Source organism: Mrakia frigida (genome assembly GCF_051309035.1).
Source record: "Mrakia frigida strain ATCC 22029 unplaced genomic scaffold BDY24scaffold_4, whole genome shotgun sequence".
NCBI lineage: Eukaryota > Fungi > Basidiomycota > Tremellomycetes > Cystofilobasidiales > Mrakiaceae > Mrakia > Mrakia frigida.
The window spans coordinates 930,612-949,124 of record NW_027481277.1 but is presented as its reverse complement, the minus strand read 5'-3'; the positions used below and the strand labels follow the sequence as shown (position 1 = coordinate 949,124).

The 18,513-nt window shown below is 54.4% G+C and overlaps 6 protein-coding genes across 6 annotated transcripts; 4 read left to right on the top strand and 2 right to left on the bottom strand.

The window, feature by feature from the left end:
- Nucleotides 1-127: 127 nt before the first annotated feature.
- BDY24DRAFT_412392 (uncharacterized protein) lies at nt 128-2,603 on the top strand (the record flags this gene model as incomplete). Its single annotated transcript, XM_076643054.1, has 10 exons — nt 128-147; nt 270-301; nt 446-534; nt 623-670; nt 778-797; nt 867-1,911; nt 2,000-2,016; nt 2,085-2,154; nt 2,240-2,323; nt 2,415-2,603. The coding sequence occupies 10 exons, from the start codon at nt 128-130 to the stop codon at nt 2,601-2,603; spliced, it is 1,614 nt and encodes a 537-aa protein (XP_076500073.1).
- Nucleotides 2,604-2,854: 251 nt separating this feature from the next.
- On the bottom strand, nt 2,855-4,423 carry BDY24DRAFT_378667 (uncharacterized protein). The gene is made up of 2 exons (XM_076638960.1): nt 3,820-4,423; nt 2,855-3,745 (listed from the first exon to the last, which is right to left on the bottom strand). Exons 1-2 carry the CDS (start codon nt 4,387-4,389, stop codon nt 3,083-3,085), a joined length of 1,233 nt encoding a protein of 410 aa, XP_076500072.1. The 5' UTR covers nt 4,390-4,423; the 3' UTR covers nt 2,855-3,082.
- Nucleotides 4,424-4,452: 29 nt separating this feature from the next.
- Nucleotides 4,453-8,347, bottom strand: BDY24DRAFT_438721 (major facilitator superfamily domain-containing protein; the record flags this gene model as incomplete). Its single annotated transcript, XM_076644385.1, has 21 exons — nt 4,453-4,913; nt 5,003-5,081; nt 5,159-5,255; nt 5,336-5,366; nt 5,448-5,555; nt 5,680-5,757; nt 5,837-5,904; nt 5,990-6,057; nt 6,130-6,217; nt 6,287-6,387; nt 6,459-6,571; nt 6,658-6,742; nt 6,865-6,886; nt 6,975-7,042; nt 7,154-7,167; nt 7,271-7,345; nt 7,483-7,547; nt 7,642-7,695; nt 7,786-7,853; nt 7,925-8,076; nt 8,151-8,347. The coding sequence occupies 21 exons, from the start codon at nt 8,345-8,347 to the stop codon at nt 4,859-4,861; spliced, it is 1,686 nt and encodes a 561-aa protein (XP_076500071.1). The 3' UTR covers nt 4,453-4,858.
- A 950-nt stretch (nt 8,348-9,297) lies between these two features.
- BDY24DRAFT_358536 (DEAD/DEAH box helicase) lies at nt 9,298-11,693 on the top strand. The gene is made up of 7 exons (XM_076637833.1): nt 9,298-9,759; nt 9,848-9,971; nt 10,082-10,292; nt 10,371-10,561; nt 10,676-11,283; nt 11,374-11,462; nt 11,570-11,693. Exons 1-7 carry the CDS (start codon nt 9,693-9,695, stop codon nt 11,660-11,662), a joined length of 1,383 nt encoding a protein of 460 aa, XP_076500070.1. The 5' UTR covers nt 9,298-9,692; the 3' UTR covers nt 11,663-11,693.
- Nucleotides 11,694-12,458: 765 nt separating this feature from the next.
- Nucleotides 12,459-15,694, top strand: BDY24DRAFT_378659 (alkaline phosphatase). The gene is made up of 17 exons (XM_076638959.1): nt 12,459-12,879; nt 12,939-12,996; nt 13,097-13,103; nt 13,200-13,382; nt 13,451-13,529; nt 13,602-13,716; nt 13,795-13,887; nt 13,953-14,052; nt 14,129-14,268; nt 14,342-14,379; nt 14,452-14,531; nt 14,628-14,876; nt 14,948-14,996; nt 15,073-15,080; nt 15,178-15,203; nt 15,290-15,341; nt 15,421-15,694. The coding sequence occupies exons 2-17, from the start codon at nt 12,954-12,956 to the stop codon at nt 15,596-15,598; spliced, it is 1,440 nt and encodes a 479-aa protein (XP_076500069.1). The 5' UTR covers nt 12,459-12,879; nt 12,939-12,953; the 3' UTR covers nt 15,599-15,694.
- Nucleotides 15,695-15,940: 246 nt separating this feature from the next.
- BDY24DRAFT_378657 (peptidase family M50-domain-containing protein) lies at nt 15,941-18,207 on the top strand (the record flags this gene model as incomplete). Its single annotated transcript, XM_076638958.1, has 6 exons — nt 15,941-16,481; nt 16,542-16,645; nt 16,725-16,968; nt 17,044-17,242; nt 17,317-17,694; nt 17,789-18,207. Coding segments are annotated over exons 1-6 (1,810 nt in total), but the record flags the coding sequence as incomplete, so codon positions are not given.
- Nucleotides 18,208-18,513: the final 306 nt, after the last annotated feature.

Below are 18,513 nucleotides of genomic sequence, written 5' to 3'. Positions count from 1 at the left end.
CGAATCGACCTCACCTTCCCTCCTTCCCTTCAGCTCGTTCGTCCACAAACCGCCATCCACCCAGAAATCAGCATCTCCCACCCACCACCCCAGCCAACTATCTACTTTTACCTCTCTCTCTCGTTCCATGGCGTATTACGTCGACTCGTTCGTCCTCCTTCCCTTCGCTGCCTTCCTCCACTCAATCTCATCTCCTTGTCCTCCGCCTCTCCTTCCTTCCTTTCGTTCCCCTTCTGATCTCCTCTCCTTCCCATCCTCGCTTCTCACAGACAACCCGCCTGCCTAGCAGCTCTAGCAGATCGTAAGTCCCAGTGTCTCACTCATCTCGATCTTTTCAGGCTTGGTCTGAACCGATGGGAGGGAAGGGACTTGGGAGCTTGAAACGAGACGAAGAGAGGAGCTGATTCTTTGCTTCGTTTTGCTCTCCTTTGTTTCGGTTTTGTAGAACGAGCTGCTCTGAATCCAGATTACGCTAAAGCGATCATCAAGTCGTACTGCTCGGGGAAGCTGGCGAGAGGGAAGGGCATCTTGGAGGTTCGTTTCGTTCAATCGAGCTCAACGTCTTGGTTCGTTGCCTTCGCTCGAGCTGACCGTCCCTTTTCGAATCCTCTCCGATGCTCAGGTTGGCTACAAGTTAGATTTGGTAGAGAGGGAGCTTGTTGCTATGAGGGTGAGTCCTCGCAGACTCGCTTCACGACTCTGATGAGCTCACTTGAACTCTCGATGGCGAGTCGAAGCTGACATCTCCTCTCCCTCCCTTCCTTCGCCTTCGAGCAGTTCCCCAACTTTGGACGCCAGTCAGTCCATCCACTCCCGTCTGGCCTTCTACCTCCTCCCTGACCCCAACCTTTGTTACGCACTTGCAGAATCATCGAAGTTCGACGCGAGCTTGGCCTCAAGGAATCGAGGATCTTCGTCGCCCGGACCAATGCCACCACCTCCCACAACGCCTCCTCCTCTTCCTCCTCCTCAACAGCAGCATCTCGTCGAGCATCAGCACCCACCCAACCTAGAGCACCCGTCACTCGAGTCCCCCACGTAGATGGAGCTTCGACACCTCCGCCGATGTACACCTCAACGGATCCGAACCCCGACGCAGATTTGGCTCGAGCAATTTTGGCGAGCTTGACGTCGGCGATGTCGGTTTCTGCCCCAGAAGTTCCAGAAATCAGGGAGGAGGGAGTCGTTGGTGGTGGAGGGGGCAGTTCGAACGGGAGGAACCCTCTGGAGGGAGGAGGAGGAGGAGCGAGCTCGAACAGTCGGACTTCCCTCGAGGTCATTTCTGAACAACAGCCTCAACAACCCAGCCGATCCTCGTTTACCGAAACTGCCCGTCGACTCTCGCATGGAGACGTACCTTCTTCCCCTTCATCTTCGACACCACCTCGTCTCCCAGCTCGCAACTCCCGCTCCGCCAATGCTTCCTCCTCGTACTCAGCACCCGTCTCAACCCTTTCCTCGCCACCCTCAGGCCGTCTCAACCCTCCCAAATCCGAAGACCCTTTACACCTCCTCACCTCCTACTCAACCATCTTCCTCATCGACGACTCAACCTCCATGGCGGAAAACTCTCTCTGGGACGATACCACCTCCGCCGTCTCCTCGGTCGTTCCTCTCGCGTCGACGTTCGATCCGTCGGGCGTGGAGATCATCTTCCTCAACTCGAAGAAGAAGGGGAAATGCTCGACAGAGGAGGATGTGAGGAGGTTGTTTGAGGAGGTGGGAGAACCGGAGGGAGCGACGCCGTTGGGGATGAGGTTGGAAGAGGTGCTTTTGGATTACTTGGGGAGGTTGGAGAGGGAGAGGGAGAAGGAGGAGAGGGAAAGGGAACGGGAGACGGTGGGAGATGGAGCGAGTTTGGGAGGGAGCTCGAATGAGAATGAGGGAGAGAAGCTGATGCCGTTGAACATCGTGAGTCGACTGACTCTCTTTCGACGCGTCTCGGAGTGTCCTTCTTACACTCACACCCTTCTGTCTTTCCTCACTCGTCCTCTCACAGATCATCCTCACAGACGGGTAAGTCTTCCGATCCTTATCTTTAGCTTCTCGAGATCCGCTCGAACCGACAAACCCGTTTTGCTCAGACGATCTCTTACCTACCATTCTGGTCCTCGCCACAACCCTTTCCTCAGTACTCTCACGGACGACCCAGAGGTCAGATCTCTCTTCCCTTTCCCTCTCCCCTTATCCATCCCCTCTGACCGCTGGCTTAACATCCTTCCCTTCGTTCCGAAACCAGAGCGTTATCGTAGCAGCTTGCAAACGTCTCGATCGAGGAAACTTCCCTCTCTCTCAGCTCGGCATCAACTTCATTCAAGTCGGAGTGAGTCCTCCTACCCAGACTCGATCTTCCTCCCTTTTCTTTCATCTTTGACTCTCAACCTGACTGCTCGAAACCTCCCTTCGTTTCTCAGACCGATCCCGAAGCTCGCGAGTTCCTCCAAGAGCTCGACGACGGCCTGACTTCGTCGTACGGAGGGATCCGGGATATCGTGGATACGGTGCCTTGGGGACATGCTGGAGTGTCCATGCAGAAGGACGGGAAGCTGCTGAGGAAGATCCTGCTGGGCGGGGTGAACAGGAGGATTGATAGGAGGGGTTGAGGAGACGCGGTGAAGGGCTGGGTTTTTTGGCCTCGGTTGTTCCTGCTGCCCTGCGCTGAGATGTTCTGATACGACGCTCAAGATGGATTACTTACATCTCCCTGATTTGATTCTCGTTTGATTTCTTCGGGTGCTGAAGCGATGGACGGAGAAAGGAGATGAGACGAGACGCGTCTCGACGCACGACGACTCTTAATCGATCCCTCCCTCTCTTCTCAAGGCGAGGTTTTTCAGGGACTGACGAAAGAGAGAAGGAAGAAACGAGCCATGAGATCAAGAAAAAAAAGGTCGATCGAGAAACGAGATGATGATGCTACAAAAGTTCGACAGGACGGAAAGAGAAAGAAACAAAGAGGGACGACGGCAAACAAAAGCAACAATGGGGAGAGACAAAAGAGAAAAGTGATCCGTGTGTATGTAATACAGCAAAAGAAGGGGCGGAAACGAAACGAAACGAAAAAAGTACAAAAGAAGATCGATCAACGACCTCCTCCAACACTCCCCCTCCCAACATCCGACCACCCCTCCTCCCCGTCGTCGTCGTCTTCCCTCCCCAAGCTCGACCCACCCAAACTCCCTCCAGCTTCCGCCGACTCGAACGCACCCTCCTCGCTCCAAACCGACTCCACGTCCGATGCCTCCGCTCCAAAGTCCAAGGAAGATCTAGCGCTCCAGCCTTCTTCCTCTCCAGTAGCAGCAGCCGCCCAACTCCTGGTCGAGTCGGAAGCGCTGACGAGCAGTCCCGTCGAGCCTGATCTGAGCGTGAGGGTTTGAGATCGAGCGTCTTCTTCGTCGTTTGCCGAGACGAGAGATGAAGACGGTGGGATGTGAGCCCAGGAGGTTGGTACTGAAGTGGAAGGTGGGCGGTCGAGAAGGGAGGGAGAGGCGAGAGGGGAGGAGAGGGAGAGGGAGGCGAAGCTCAACGAGGAGGAGGAGGAGGCCGAGGGGAAGTGGATCGAGTTTGGACTGCGCGAAGGTGAAGACGGGGAGGAGGAGATGTTGCTGGGCGGTGGGGAAGCTGGGAGAGGAGGAAGCGGTGGGAGAGTCGAAGGGGTTGGAAGAGGAGAGGAGTAGGTGAAGAGGATCTGGGTCGGGGGAGGAGCAGAGAGACTTGAGGAGGACGGTTTGAGAAGGGTTCCGAACTGAGATTTAGGACGAAGAAGAGGTCAGCTTGACGATCTGTTGATAATAGATAGTATGGAGAATAAATACTGACATCAACGAGCTGCTCGTCTCGACTTCCCAACCTCGAATTCGTCCTCCTCCTCACTGCCTGCTCTCCTCCTCCTCCCAGCAATCCGCCTCCGCCTCCGCCACTGCTACTGCTCTCCCCAGGGAACCCGTTCCAACTCCTTCTCATCATCATCTCCTCCTCCTCCTGGATTCCCCTTTGCCCTTCGAGATTCTGCATCGAAGCAGCGAGACCTTCCCTTCGACTCAACTCGTCCAGTTCCCTCTCCCTATTAGTCTCCCAACTCTTCCTCCCTTCGTTCTCGTCTCCTCCGTTCCCTTCGAACCCTTGCTCAACTCGGATCTTCCTCTCCCGAGAGCGACGAACTTCCCGACGACGTTCCACGAGCTCGGAGAACCAGTCTTCGACCGATTCAGCGAAGTCTGCAGCAGTGAAGAAGGGGGTGGGCAGTGTTTGGCTCAGCGCTCGAGCCTGGCGAGGACTCAGGTGGAGAGAGAAGACGACGTGAGGAAGCAAGCACTCACAGGTTTCATAGACGACTCCGATAGAGCCGATGATGGCTAGGGAGAGCAGAATCGGGTAGAGGGAAGGCATGCTTGTTCAGAGAGAGAAGGTCGTCGTTTGGGGGGGAAGGGAGGGAAAGGGGGGGAAGGGACAGAGAGGGAAGCTCGTTTCGTCATGAGGCCTTGTTTCCGGCATAAATTGCGACCCGTTTTCACTTTTTTCGGAGACTGATTAGCATAGAGTCTAGGTCTACTGTAGGGGGTAGCTGATTGATCTGATCGAAGATGGGTCGAAAAAGATCGAGGAGTGCGCGAGGGACGGGAGGAGAGGAGGGAGGACGGTCGACGCGTTCCTTTAAGGGAGAAAGAGAGTCCTTTCATTTCTTATCGTATGTTCGCGCCAACGAGAAGCCCAAAAGTATAGAGAGAGAGAAAGAGATAGGGGAACAAGATCGTGAAGAGTCGTGGAATTGTAAGAGACGGAGAGAGAGGAAAGAGTCGCGTCGCGTCGAAATGGACGTCCCGTCTAAAAAAATTCTACAAGTTCCCCAGTTTTGGTTCTAGTGCTTAAACTCGAAAAGCAAGCTCTTGTTACCAGCTTCGGGAGCGATGTATCTGAGCAAAGCAACGAAGGAAGCAAAGGTCAGCTCACTGGGTCGCGTCGAGAGGACTCTGGAAGGGGAAGGACGAATTCGAGGACGAACTTTGCGTAGTGGACCTTCTCGTCCTTGGTGAGAGCCTTCCACTGAGCTTTCTTCTGCCTGTTCCTCCAGATGAAGTAGGCTGAGACGAAGAAGGAGAGAAGGAGGCAAGCGGGTCAGCGAGGAGAAACAACGACCAAACGCGTTTCTTGTGCTCACCCTTGACTCCTCCGAAGAGAACGAGATTGTAGCACACGGTAGCAATCAGCCCCTTGTTCCCTTTGTGGTAGTAAGGTTTGTCACCGTCTCGGTAAACCTGAGGAAGGAAAGAAAACAAGTACAACGTCAGTCGTCGCTCGAACGATCTCGGCGGACCAGACGCAACATAGGACTCACCTGAGTAGAGACGATAGATCCGATCTGGACTCTGTACGTTCAAGGGAAAAGGCGAAGGAGTCGGTCAGCTTCTTGGCGTCTCCGAGAAGACGGAGGCAGAGGAACTGCTCACGAAATGTTGTAGAGGGAAGCAGAGACGGTTCGAAGTCGAACAGAGTTGGCGTTCGTTGAGTTCCATGCCACGAGGATGGGATGAGCGTAGGGATAGGAGACGAGAAGACTGCAGAAAGGGGCGAGGGAGGGGAGGGGAAGAGCGAGTCAGCGAGAGTGGGTTGTTGGGCGACGGCGGTTCCGACGACGCGTCGAGGTTCTTTTCCCTCGTTCAATCTGCGTGTGAGACTTACCTGATGATAGCGTAGCGAGTCCAAGGTCCAGCGGAATTGGGAAGAGTGGTGAGAGCGATCAAGAGAATGAGACCCCAGCTGGAAGAAGAAAGAAGGGGAAAGATGAAGGTCAATCAACGAGATGCTCATCGATTCGTTGGAGTTGAGAGCCACTCACACTTGAGCGATAGCGGAGACGAAAGTCCTCTCCTTCAGCTTTCGAGAGAGGAGAGTGAGAGCAAAGCACTTGGGGAAAGAAAGGGTAGGAAGAGGAGTTAGCCCGACGAAAAGGAAGCGTCGACGAAACGCTCGCACTGGAAGTAAGGCTTACGTTGATGATCCAAAAGACAGACGAAGGGATGACTAAGAGATTTGTATGGAATGTGTTGAATCCCAAGTCTGGAGGATAAGAAGAAGAAGTCAGAGTCGATGGCAAGCGACGTCGACGAGGAGGAAGAAAAAAGGACTCACTTCTCAGTGTCAGAGTCAAGTAGCTGGCAGGAGGGGCGAAAGGCTGGTAGCTCGAGAGTCCAATGAGGTAGAGAGGCCAGTTGTCGAACTGTAGAAACGAAGAAAGTGATGATTGAGTTCAAACCTGACGCTGCAAGCACGAGTCGGAAAGACTCACGTCGGTTAAACAGGCCTTGAACTGACTCCAGCTGAGCGCTTGTCGGTTGTGCATCTTACCCTTGGAAGGATCATCTCTGATGACTCGGTTCACCATGATGACTGAAGATGAAGGGGAAAGACAACATCAGGGACCTGAAGTTGACGAGCGTTCAACGGCGGCTTGAACTCACCTTCTTCTCTCTCGCTGAACCAGCCCTTCCCTCGGATTCCTCCAGCCGTCTGGGTAGGACTAGCAGGCAACCAAAACGCAGCAAAGATTCCGATGGAGAGGGTGAGTGCTCCTCTGGCGCAGACGGAAAAGAAGCAGAGACACAGCGCGTCAGTTTAAGCTCGTTCGGCCAGCTCACGGACGCGACGAAGGCCACTCACTCGATGACGAAAAGGTATCTCCAACCTTCCCAGCCTCGAACGCCTCGGAGACGGAGGATTCCAGCAGCCATGAACGCTTGAACGACTGTAGAAGGAGGCAGAGGTCAGCGACGAGTTCGGAGAGCGACGGGAAGGGAAGTGGGGCGACTCTTCCTCCTCTGAGCCAACCTGAGCCTTCGAGGCTATCGATGATGGATTGAGACTCACTGTTCGTTCCCGTGAGAGTCGCCTGTCAGAGATAGCGAACAAAAAAGACAATCAAAGAAGGTCAGTACGATTTCCGACCTCTCGACTGTTTCCACTCGGAAGCTACTGACCCAGAAGAAAGAGAGTCTGATAGGAAGTTCGCTGGTGGTGTAAAAGTAGGAGAGGAAGAGGATGGTATCTGAGAAGGAGGAAGGGAATGCGGAAGAGGGAGGAAGGGAGGGGCGACACCGTCAGCTCGAGTCTCGAAGACGGAACGGAATCGCTCGAAATGCAGGTGAAGTAGACTGACCTGGGATAAGTCCACTGGAGCATGAAAAAATGCGAGGGAGGGAGAAGAAAGACGTCAGGACTCGATAGCCTTGAAAAGTCGACGCGACGTTGAGCTAAGGAGGCGCGAAGAACTCACCCTTCACAGAGACCCAACAAGGCTCGAGTGGCGAAGAAGCTGGCCTTTCCGTGGATCAGAGATTGGCAGATGGTTCTGTGAGGAGCAGTAAAGACGCGAAGAAGAAGAAGAAGACGGCGAGAGAGAGCAAAGAGGGGAAGATGAGACGCGTTAGTTCGGTTTCGCAGATGGGTGCGACGATGGACGGAGAAAGAAAGAAGACGGATACGCACACAATTGACCAACCACAGACCTGTATCGGAATCATCCTCTCGGCACCGATTCTCTTCGAAATGAGCTGGAGGAGATGGGGCGGGAAGGTCAGCTTCGATTTCGTTGACAGCAAAAAGCGAGCGAGTCGCTTCAAAAGCTTCCGACCTCCGCCAACTCACTTGAGACGGCAGTTCAGCGAAGAGAAAGCAGCAGTAGAAGATGGCCATTCCGTTCTGAAGGAAGAGAGGAGAAAGAAGAGTCAGCGGGAGGCGACGACGGCCGGTGAAAGAGAGTTGAGAAAGGGCAAAGGAAGCTCGACTCACGTTATAGTCATTCGTGTTGATACCGATGTCTCTGAGCATGTTATCCGAGAGGGCAGATCCGATGTTTCCTGTGGCGATTGGGGAGAGGAGGAGTCAGGCGAAGCTAGCAATCGAGAGGAGCGGACAAAATCGAACAGACCTCGGTCGAGCTGCAACGCGAAGAACAACAGACAGGCCAGAGTCATGATCCTCAGATCAATCTTGTTGACAATCTTCTTCTCCTCTTGGGGAGTCCAGGTTGCCGCGGGATCGTACCGATGAAAGCCCTCGTACGACTCGATGGGTTGGTGGCTGGGAAATGAAAAGAACGAGCTCAGGTCAGTCGCTGAAAAGAGAACGGGAAAGGGTGTCAAAGTCAGACTTACAGCTTCTTACGTTCCTCCTCGTCAAGGACATCGTTGAGAGTGATCTCATCAGCCTCTAGAGCAGAGACGTCGGCGTAGGACTTCTTCTCGTCGGTCGGAGAAGACGCTCCAGATCCATCGCGAGAGGGAGAGGGCGATGAAGGAACCTTGGGGTTGGTAGCGATGGGAGCTGGGAAGTCTGCTGTAATGGTCGTCATGGTCGTCGTCCGCAACAAAGGGAAAGGAGTGGGGAGGGAGGGAAGAGGAGGGGATGATGGTCGAGGGGACGGAAAACGAGGAGTCGTCAGTTTTCACCCGGTTTTTCGATCTTCCGTCCTTGGAGAAGATCAGCTACGAGAAGCACCATCGTAGGATTCCCTGGCGTGATCCCTCGAGAAGCACGACAGCGGAAAGGAGCGAAGAGAGCTGTATGCACCGAAAGCACGACTTCACTGACTCCGTTCCCCCGCTCTTCTTGTTTACCGCTAGCGATCAGCCCAGAGGAAGATAAGGGAATCAAATGGGCTGGAAGAGAAGATATCGTCGTCTAAGATGGTGTAGAGTTCATCAGCAATGTCGCGGTCTGGCGAAGGAAGGCGAGAGATCAAGGGAAGACGAGGAGGGTTCAAGCGCGGGAGGGCTGAGACGACAGAGGAACAGACATTGCAGGAGCGAAGCATGCTGTTCAGCTCAACGGAGGAAACAAAGACGCTCAAGAAGGGTCGTGGGTCAGTATGCATGCTCTGGGAGGGGTGATGGAGGGTTCGAGGAATGGGAGGGAGGTTGCGAGCTCGAGCTCCCCTCCCCTTCCCTCCTCTCCTGCCTTTGACGACGCATTTTTGATGACATTTTGGGCTCGTCTCTATAGAGACTGGGTCTGAGATATATCTAGAAGACGGTTATTTTCAGTCAGAGAATATTTTATCAGAGAAGAGGAGACGTTCCGGGGCCTCGTTTAAAATCTCGTTCAGCTCGACTTCCTCCTTCCTTCTCCTTCTCTTCCAACCCTCACCACGTTTGCCCACGATGCCTAGCGTCCCTTCCAAGAAGCAGAAACTCTCCTCGTCTTCCCTCCCATCCAACTCCAAGAAGCAAAAGACTTCAGGAAACTCGTCAAAGGCTGCAGCGACCTCTGTCCTCCCTCCTCCCTCCACCAACTCCTCCAACGAAGAAGACGACGACGACGACGACGACTCGGACAGCGCCAGCTCTTCCTCTTCTTACCACTCGGATCGAGACTCGGACGACGATCGATACGGAGCAAGGAGACCTCTTCCTTCCAGGTCTCTCTCTCCTCAGGCGGAGCCTATCAAGGTCACCTCCCTTCCTTCAAGGATCAAACTTCCAACTCGACTCGCCAAACCCCTCCCTTCCTCCTCCACTTCCTCGAACCCTGCTGCTTCGACCTCAGCAGTCTCATTGTCTTCGAAACCCGTTCTCGCCGCTGCCGAGTCAGATTCGACCCCTTCGGACGAGCCTTCAACCTCCTCGGTCCCAGCACCAGCGCCTGCTCCCTCCTCGACCTTCCAATCCCTAGGATGCTCTCCAGCTCTTATCTCCTCGATGGGAGCCATGTCGATTAGGAAGCCTACTCCCATTCAACAGGGTTGTATTCCTGCTATCTTGGCTGGTGAGTCTTGTCCTCTGTCCTTTGTGAGCTTGAGCTCGAGCTCACCTTTCCTCCCTTCGCCTTTCTTCCCTTCTTTTTCTCCTCACAGGCCGAGACTGTATCGGAATCGCTCAAACCGGTTCGGGAAAGACGCTCGCTTTCGCTCTTCCTATCCTTCAGAGAATCGCTCGGGATCCCTACGGTGTCTGGGCAGTTGTTCTGACGCCTACGAGGTTCGTCTTCTCTCCTTCGTCGCTCCTTCCACAAGCTCGAAGTTTTCGACTCATCTCGTCTTCTTCTGAGCTGAAACTAACCGGGGTATCTCTTTATATACATTCCCCAGAGAGCTCGCGTTCCAGCTGGCTGAGCAGTTCCACATCCTTGGAGTTCCTCTCAACATCACCACCTCGGTCGTCGTCGGAGGAATGGACATCATCACTCAAGCTCAAGCCATGTGCGCTCGACCTCACGTCGTTGTAGCTACTCCTGGAAGGCTCGTTGATCTCCTGAGAAGCAGTGGTGGAGAGTGGGGACTGGACCGAGTTCAGACGCTCGTGAGTTTACTCGCACTCGCTCTCCTTCTCGTCGCGTTCAAGAGCTGACCTTTTTATTTTTCTCCCTATCGCTCCAAGGTCTTGGATGAGGCTGATAGGATGTTGACGCCCACCTTCGCTCCGGATCTAGCTTACCTCTTCTCGAGGATGCCTGTGGATCGACAGACATGCCTCTTCACTGCAACCGAGTCGGACGCGATTCGAACGCTGGAGGAGAAAGAGCCTAGAGCTGGAAAGGATAAAATCTTCGTGCACAAGGTTCTCATGGAGTGAGTAAATTTTCCGCACTTCAACCTTCTCTTCGGTCGCATCCTTTGTGGCCTCTTCGTCGCGTCGTTCGAGCAGCGCCTGACTTCTCCTTCTCCTTCCTCTCTCTTCTCCAGCACCACTACCGTCAGCACCCTTAAACAGCACTACCTCTTCATCCCATCCCACATCCGAGAACCCTACCTCTACTACCTCCTCCTCAACCCTCCCAAATCTATCCTCCACCTTCGTCGTCCCAACCCAAACCTTCCCAAACCCTCCGCCTCGACCTCCTCCGCCTCCTCTCGCAAACGAGATCGTTCAGGTCCCGGTTCCAAAGCTTCCAAACCTACCACCGCGCCCGAAGACGAAGCTCCTCCTTGGCCTCCATCCACCATCATCTTCACCTCTCGATGCGCCACCACCGCTCACATCCACTCCCTTCTCACCGAACTCCTCATCCCCTCCGTCGCCCTCCACTCCTACCTCTCCCAGAAGGAACGTCTGGCCTCCCTCGCTGCTTTCCGATCAGGCCAGGTGCCGGTATTGGTCGCTACGGACGTGGGGAGTCGAGGGTTGGACATTCCCGAAGTGGCGATGGTCGTGAACTGGGATTGCCCGAGGGAGGCTGAGGATTACGTGCATCGAGTTGGTAGGACTGCCAGAGCTGGAAGGGGTGGAGTAGCTGTTACGATGGTGACGGAGAGGGATACGGAGTTGGTGGGTGGAATTGAGAAGGTCATCAGTGAGTTTCGGCCTTCTTCGACGCGTCTCGATCCTGATGAACGTTCTCCCGCCATTCATTTTCTGACCTGCCTCATTTACCTTTTCACAGAGGCTACTCTTACTGAGCTCGTTCTTCCCGAAGCTGCTGTTTTGGAGGATCTCAACAAGGTCTCGACGGCAAAGCGAGTCGCTGCGATGGTGAGTCCGATCTTTCTTCTCGTTCTCCCTCCTGCCTCACCGCTTCCCCCTTTTCCTTCGGTCGGGACGCACCGTACTGATATCCTTCCCTTCTCTTGCCTTTTCAGTCCCTTCACGACGCAGGCTTCGGAGAGAAGCAGAAGGCTCGAGCTGTTCTCGAGGGGAAGAGGAGGAAGAGGGATGCTGCTCGAAACGCTTAGAGATCTCGATGTACGCCTTCAGTCCCGGCTCAAGCTTTCACTTCGTGAGAGTAGGAAGACTCATTGCTGTAGATCCGAGGAGAGAAGTAGCAGTAACAATCTCAGAAGGATCCTGGAAACCGAACGTGAGCGCTCGTTACCCTCCTCCTTGACCCCTTCTCTCCCAACGAAAGCCTGACCTCGCCTCGCCTTCGCTCACTGCAGGAAGCTCAGCAGCTGCTGGAGTGTGACCTGACTACTCTATCCTGGTCCATCGGAAGATCTCTGCGAGGGAAAACGCCGAAGTTCATCTCGACAAAACAAAGTCGAACGCGTCCTCTTCCTTTGTTTCTCCCTCAAGGCTGACTTTCCGCTACTTGATCTCTCCAGTTGCTCACATTCCGCGTCATGATATTTTTGGTAGATCTCGCTGATTTCTCTCAATGCTCCGAGAGCCTACTCAACATTCGAAGATCTCTCTTTTTCTTCATCGACAGCGAGCGACATCTTTACGAACGTGCTTCCCCGCGACGCGTCGCTGATCCTCCATAAAAAGTCCTCCGCCGGCTTCAATTCGATACTACTCGCCGTCTCATCAGAGGGAGCACCCATGAGGGTTCCTTCTCCGCCCAAGAACGTGTGGTTGAGGAAGCAGGCTTGCCCAGGCAAGGTCAAGAAGGACGTTTTTTTCGCCGTTTCGCTTCCTTCCTCAGACCACGACCCCCCCAGTTAGAGAACTCAGTAGTTCCCTCGATCCTTCAAGCCAGTCATGATCTTCCCTGCCACCGTGAGTTCATATCTATCCTTATCTCCGTCCTGATTGAGGACTCGAGGGTCCCGATGATGAGGCGGGGAGAAAAAGAAACGAAAGGCAAGGGCTGATCTTTTTCCGTCTCCTTCCCCCTCCATCTCCCATCTCCCTCCTCCCCTCCGCCGACACTTTTTTTATACATAAGCTCCTCGCTCTCGCATCCGTTGCTTCGGCATCCTACATCCCTACTGACGCTTCCTCCGGAGGTGTCGTCGCCAGACAAGCCGTCAACGGAACCAGCACTACTGCTCCTGCTCCTACCTGCCCTGCCGCTGCTCCTGCTCTTTCCACCTTCTACCCTATCGTCGATGCCACCAAGAACGCTAAGAACGCCGATGGATCCAGGTCGAGCTACGGACCTCCCAACGTTGGTCAAGGCAAGAACAAGTTCGGCCAGCCTCTTCAGCCCTCCATCAAGACTCCCAAGGTGAGGTCGCTCTTCTTTCAGCTTCCCCGCCTGCTGAGCTGACTCTCCTCCTCCTCAAGGCCAGGAACTTGATCATGACCATCCCCGATGGTTTCGGACCGGCTTCCCAAGTCTTTGGTGAGTTTTTTTTTGGTCGAATTGGCCGTCTCGAGGAATCGAGAACGAGACGCGACGCCGTGCTGACTCCTCCGTTTCGTCGCTCTTTGACCCCCGTTAGCTCGAGAGTGAGTGCTTAGCTTTGGAGTTGTCCGATGGAAGCGAGAGATTTCAGTTTGGGGCGTCGAATGTTGACCAAACCGTCTTCTTGCTCGTTTCAACAGCTACTACCAGTGGCTCCACAACACCTCCTGGTCTGAACAACTTCCTGCTGATACTATTCACATCGGATCAGTTCGAACTCGAGCATCCGATTCTCTGGTCACCGACTCTGCCGCTGCTGCTACTGCCTACGCTTCGGGTATCCACACCTACAACGGAGGTATCGGAGTCGACGACGACGCCGTGTGAGTCTGCCTCGATTTTCCGACGCGACGCTTCGAGAGCTCATCCTTTTGCTTCACTGTCCCCTCAGCCCTGTCGGAACTGTCCTCGAGGCCGCTAAGGCTCAGGGCTACAAGACTGGTATGGTCGTCACCTCGAGGATCACCCACGTCAGTGCCTTCCGTCTTTTCCTTGCTTTTAAACGACGCGTCGAGGCTGACTTCCCTTCCCTTTCTCCTCAGGCCACTCCCGCCTCTTTCGGATCTCACTCCTACGATCGAGACTTGGAGAGCATCATCGCTGATCAGCTCATCGGAGGAACTCCCCTCGGACACACCACTGACTTGATGCTTGGAGGTGAGTCGATTGAATGAGGATTTTTCGACCTTCAAACTCCAGCTGACTCTCTTCCCTACGTTCTTTCGCCCTCCGCAGGTGGACTCTGCTTCTTCCAGCCCAACACCACCGACTTCCCCAAGTCGTGCCGACCCGACCAGATCAATGCTATCGATCAGGCCAAGGATAACGGTGCGTCGCATCGTTCGTCTTTCATTCGTCTCGACGCTGACCTCCCCCTCCCCTCCTTCTTCTAGGCTACAACTTCTTCTCTTCTCGAGCTGGATTCGACGCTCTCGACGGAGGAAAGAACGCTACCCTCCCTTTCATGGGTCTTTTCACCAGCTCGCACATGAGGTGCGTTGGAAGGTCGACGTTGCGTCTCGAGCCTCGAAGCTCCACCGAAGCTGACTCCGCTCGCTCCTCGTTACAGCTACGAGGTCGACCGAAACGCCTCCGTTGAGCCCTCTCTCTCCGAGATGACCAAGACCGCTCTCCACGCTCTCAAGATCGCTTCTGCCAACAGCGACGTCGGTTTCTTCCTTATGGTCGAAGGATCGCGAATTGATCACGGTCAGTCTCGAGCTTTTTCGATGGGGCGACTGGGACGAACGCAGCTGATGCTCGACTATGAACTTCTTAACAGCTGCTCACTCCAACGATGCCGTTGGACATCTCCACGACGTCGGTCCAGCTCCCTCTCTTTTTTTGCACGAAGGCTCGATCTGACCCGTCTTTCCTTTTCCCTTCGATTAGATCCTCGAGTGGAACAACGCCGTTCAGGCTATCAAGGACTTCATTGATGAAGATGAGGACGAGTCTACCATCCTTATCGGGTCGGTTCCTTTCTTTCGACTCCCTCGAGAGACGTCCTCGACGCTTCCTTTGCCTCTTCTGACGCGACTCTCCTCTTCTCGCTCTTTCTTGAACAGAGCTGCCGATCACGAGTGTGGAGGACTTGTTGCTGGAGGACAGTTCGCTGGAGCTCCCGAGTACGGATGGGTCCCTAGCGCTCTTGAGCCCGCCACCCACTCTTCCTCTTACCTCGCGTCAAAGATTGTTGCCTACAAGGGAGACGATCTTCCCGGATTCATCAACAACACCATCTTCCCCGCCTACGGAATCTTCGACGCTAACTCTACCGAGGTCAACGTCGCTGTCGCTCGAAACGCTTCCTCTTCGTGAGTGCACGAACCATTTCGTCCATCGGTCGACGCGTCTGACCTCCTCCCTCTCCTCTCCTTCCTCCCAGCTTCCTCGACGTCCACATTGCCCAATCTCTCTCCCGACGATCGATGGTTGTGAGTAACACAAAGTCATCTCTTCCCTTTGGATCTCTGAACCTGACGGCTCTTCTCTCTTCGCATTCGTTTTCAGAAATGGACGTGAGTCGTTGGTCGTCTCGTTTAACTTCTCCCTTCCCCCTCACTCCAATTATGCCTCACTCCAATTCTGATTTCGCCCCTTTCTTCCCTCATGCAGTACCCTCGGTCACTCTTCCGTTGATGGTCCGTTCCGAGACTTCTCTTTCGTCCAGATCTTTCGCTCGATTATCGTTCGCTGATCATCTTCTTTGCCCTCGTCTCTTTCTCAGTCAACCTCATCGCCTACGGAAAGGGAAGCGAGGTCCTCGCTGGAAACCACGAGTGAGTGTGCAACGCTCAATCCATCGACTCTACCCTTGTTTCTGACGCTTTTATGTCTCTTTTCCTCTCTTGTTTGTAGGAACGTCGAGCTCGCGCAGTTCATGATCGACACCCTCGCTTTGGACGTCGATTCTATCACCACCAAGCTCAACGACGTCGCCAACCAGGATTGGCTCGACAACGCTGTCGGAGTCATGAAGGTCGTCGACGGAAAGCGAGTGGGAGGGGCTGTCGAGAAGCGAGCTCACCAGTGTTAGAAAGGGTTTGCCGGAGCAGGGTTGAGGAGGAGAGTTTAAAAGGATCATCTTTGGATTTGGAAATATCGTCGTGAATATTATGCGGGCTTGCTAGAGTTTGATGGAGACAGAAACGAAGACGGAGGGAGAAACAGTTCTCTCGACGCGGTCCTTGCAGGCTCGCTTGGTCGAACCTGAAAAGCGAACGATATATAACATACCACACTCTTCCAGGATGGACTCAACCCAAGAAATCCCTTCTCTCCCAGGAGAAAGGGAGAATGGGAGTCGAAAGATGGAGAGCGGAGTCAAATCAAGGGGACGAGCTCGAGCTCACCTGTCCTCTTCCTTCCTTCCCTCCCTCAAACGACGACCGTCCCAAAACCCCTCTACAACGCCCAGGGATGTACCCATGCCCTCCCACCTTTTCCTAATCCTCCTTGCCTTCCTCTGGGTCGTCTTTCAGCTTGGGAAACGATCCCCTTTCACCCGTCGACGACTTCAACACCTGCTTCGACGGTCCTCCTCCTCTTCTCCAAATCTCGACCTCGACGACGACGACGATGAAACTCTCTGGACGGTCAAAACTACTCTCATAGGGATCCAAGTCTCTACCACGACCTTCAACGAGATACCAAGCAGGATCCTGGGACTGTTGGGGAAGGACCAACGGAGATGGTTGGCGAGAGGCTACGATCTCGGAATCCTTTGGGGGATGGTTGGGATGCTGGCGACGATAGGGATCTTGTCGTGGGAGGGACTCACCTTCGGAGTTTGGTTGCTGAGAGTTGTGGGCAACTCTAGGTCTGGAGAAGCTGTAGGGAAGGTGGTCAAGAGAGCTCTAGAGGAAGGGACGAGCTCGGGAGGAGGAGGGAAGCTCAGCGAGGGGATCATTCGTCCTTTGGTAGGTCTCTTTCTTCCCTCTGTTTTGCTCTTCTGAACTGACTGGATCCCGCACCTACAGATCCCAGGAGTTACACTGCCTCTTTCCCAAGCGACCTACTTGATCTTCTCGTTCCTTCTTGGTCAAATCGTCCACGAACCTGGACATGCTCTCGCCGCAGCCTTGTGAGCTTCCTTCTTCTTGTTCCCCAGCCCTTCACCCCTTTGGGCTGCTTGCTGAGCTTCCCGTTCTTCGTTATGTCAGATCCAACCTCTCCCCTCTTCTATCTTCAATTCATCTCTCACCTCTCCTCCCCTCTGCGTCGGTCACCCTTCCTTCGACAGCTTTGGGCGATCTTCCAACTCGACAACGAGCTCGCATCGCTGCTGCTGGGTGCTGGCACAACGTCTTGTTTGCTGGGTTTGTTTGGGGAGTGAGCTTGCTGTCTCCACTGGGAAGCGAGAGGTTCGTCGGTGATCTAGGACGGGGAGTTCTGAGCGTCGACAAAGTAAGCTCGGACGCGTCCTCAGCCTATCCCCTGCACGCGATGAAATCGAGCTCATTCCATCGTGCACTTTATCAGGACTCTTCGCTTTACTCGGTACTTCCGAGAGGAGCCGTCATCACTCAACTCGACGACGTCCCCATGGCAGCGAGCTCGGCGTCGACGTCGGACGATATCTGGACTTCTTACCTCACTCAGCCCTCCCATCTCGCTCTCACCGAAAACGGGAAGATCGACCCTCACAAAGGCTGGTGCGTTCCCAAAGAGTGGTACCTCAGTGAGTCCCATCTTCGCTCTCATCGATTTCTCTTTTCCTCTGACGCGTCCTCCTTTTTGCGTCGTCTCGCTCAGATCAACCTGAAACCTGCATCTCCTCCTCCTCTCTCCTACTCTTCAACCCTACTTCACCTTCACGACCACCTACGGTCTCGGCTTCCAACCCTCCTTTCCCGCCGCCAAACGAGTCCCGCTGTCTTCCCATCAACCCTCTCCTCACCTCAACTTTCTTCGACCCAGGATCGACGACGTCTCCTCAAACCCCCTCGCCGGAACGAGGATTTGCACACTGCCCCTGCTCTGACGAGAAGAGGGAGATGTGTGTTGCGATCGATGGGTCGGAGAAGATCTTGAGGATCTTGTTCGTGAAATCGGGAGGGAGGAAGTCGATTGTCGGCGAGCAACCAAAGTGGATCGTTTGGCAAGGAAACCGGGAGCAGGTCTTCCTTCAAGGTGAGTGAAGGCTTCTGCTCGATGAGTACTCATCTCGGTGCCTCTGCTTCCTCGGACTGACCGCACCTGTCACGACGCGTCCTCGTCTTTTCAGTTCAAACATCCTCCAACCTCCCTTCCTCCTTCATCCCTCCGTTCCTCTACCCTCTCTTTCACCACATCACACTTTTCAAAGCCTACTTTCTTCTCATCTCCTTCACCCTCGCCGTCTTCAACCTCCTCCCTCTCCCAATTCTCGACGGTGGCCTCCTCCTCGCCTGCTTCCTCGAATGGATGATCCCGAACGACCGAAGATCCTCCAGAGTTGTAAACGAGGACGAATCCGAGTCGGACCTCGAGTTGCTGGAGGCTGGAATTGGAGAGGGTCGAGAGAGAGGATCGGGCAGCAGGAGCGAGAAGAAACGGAAACGATGGGAGAGAGTGGTGCATTGGGGAGTTGGAGGGTTGGGATGCTGGGTGTTGGGAGGGATTTTTTTGAGGCTGATAATATAACGTATGTTGCATCTTTCTCTCTTCATGTTCGAGTAGAAGCTGGCGAAGAAGGACTCGGGCGACGCGTCTCCTGCCTCGAGCGATCGAGAGCTTCGTCTTTATCGCCTAGGTCCTGATCTTGCAGACAGGAAGAGACGAGGATCCGAAGTTCCCCCTCGGCAAATTCCCAAGCATTTGCTCCTTGCTACGTAGAGCTAACGAGTTGCTATAGAAGCAGCGGCTCGGCTCGGCTCACAACTTGTGGGCCCGACCTTGCGACGACCTCTCTTCTTCCCCTTTTCCAGGTTGCCTTCGGCTCTTACTGACACACAGCTTGACACTCCGTCG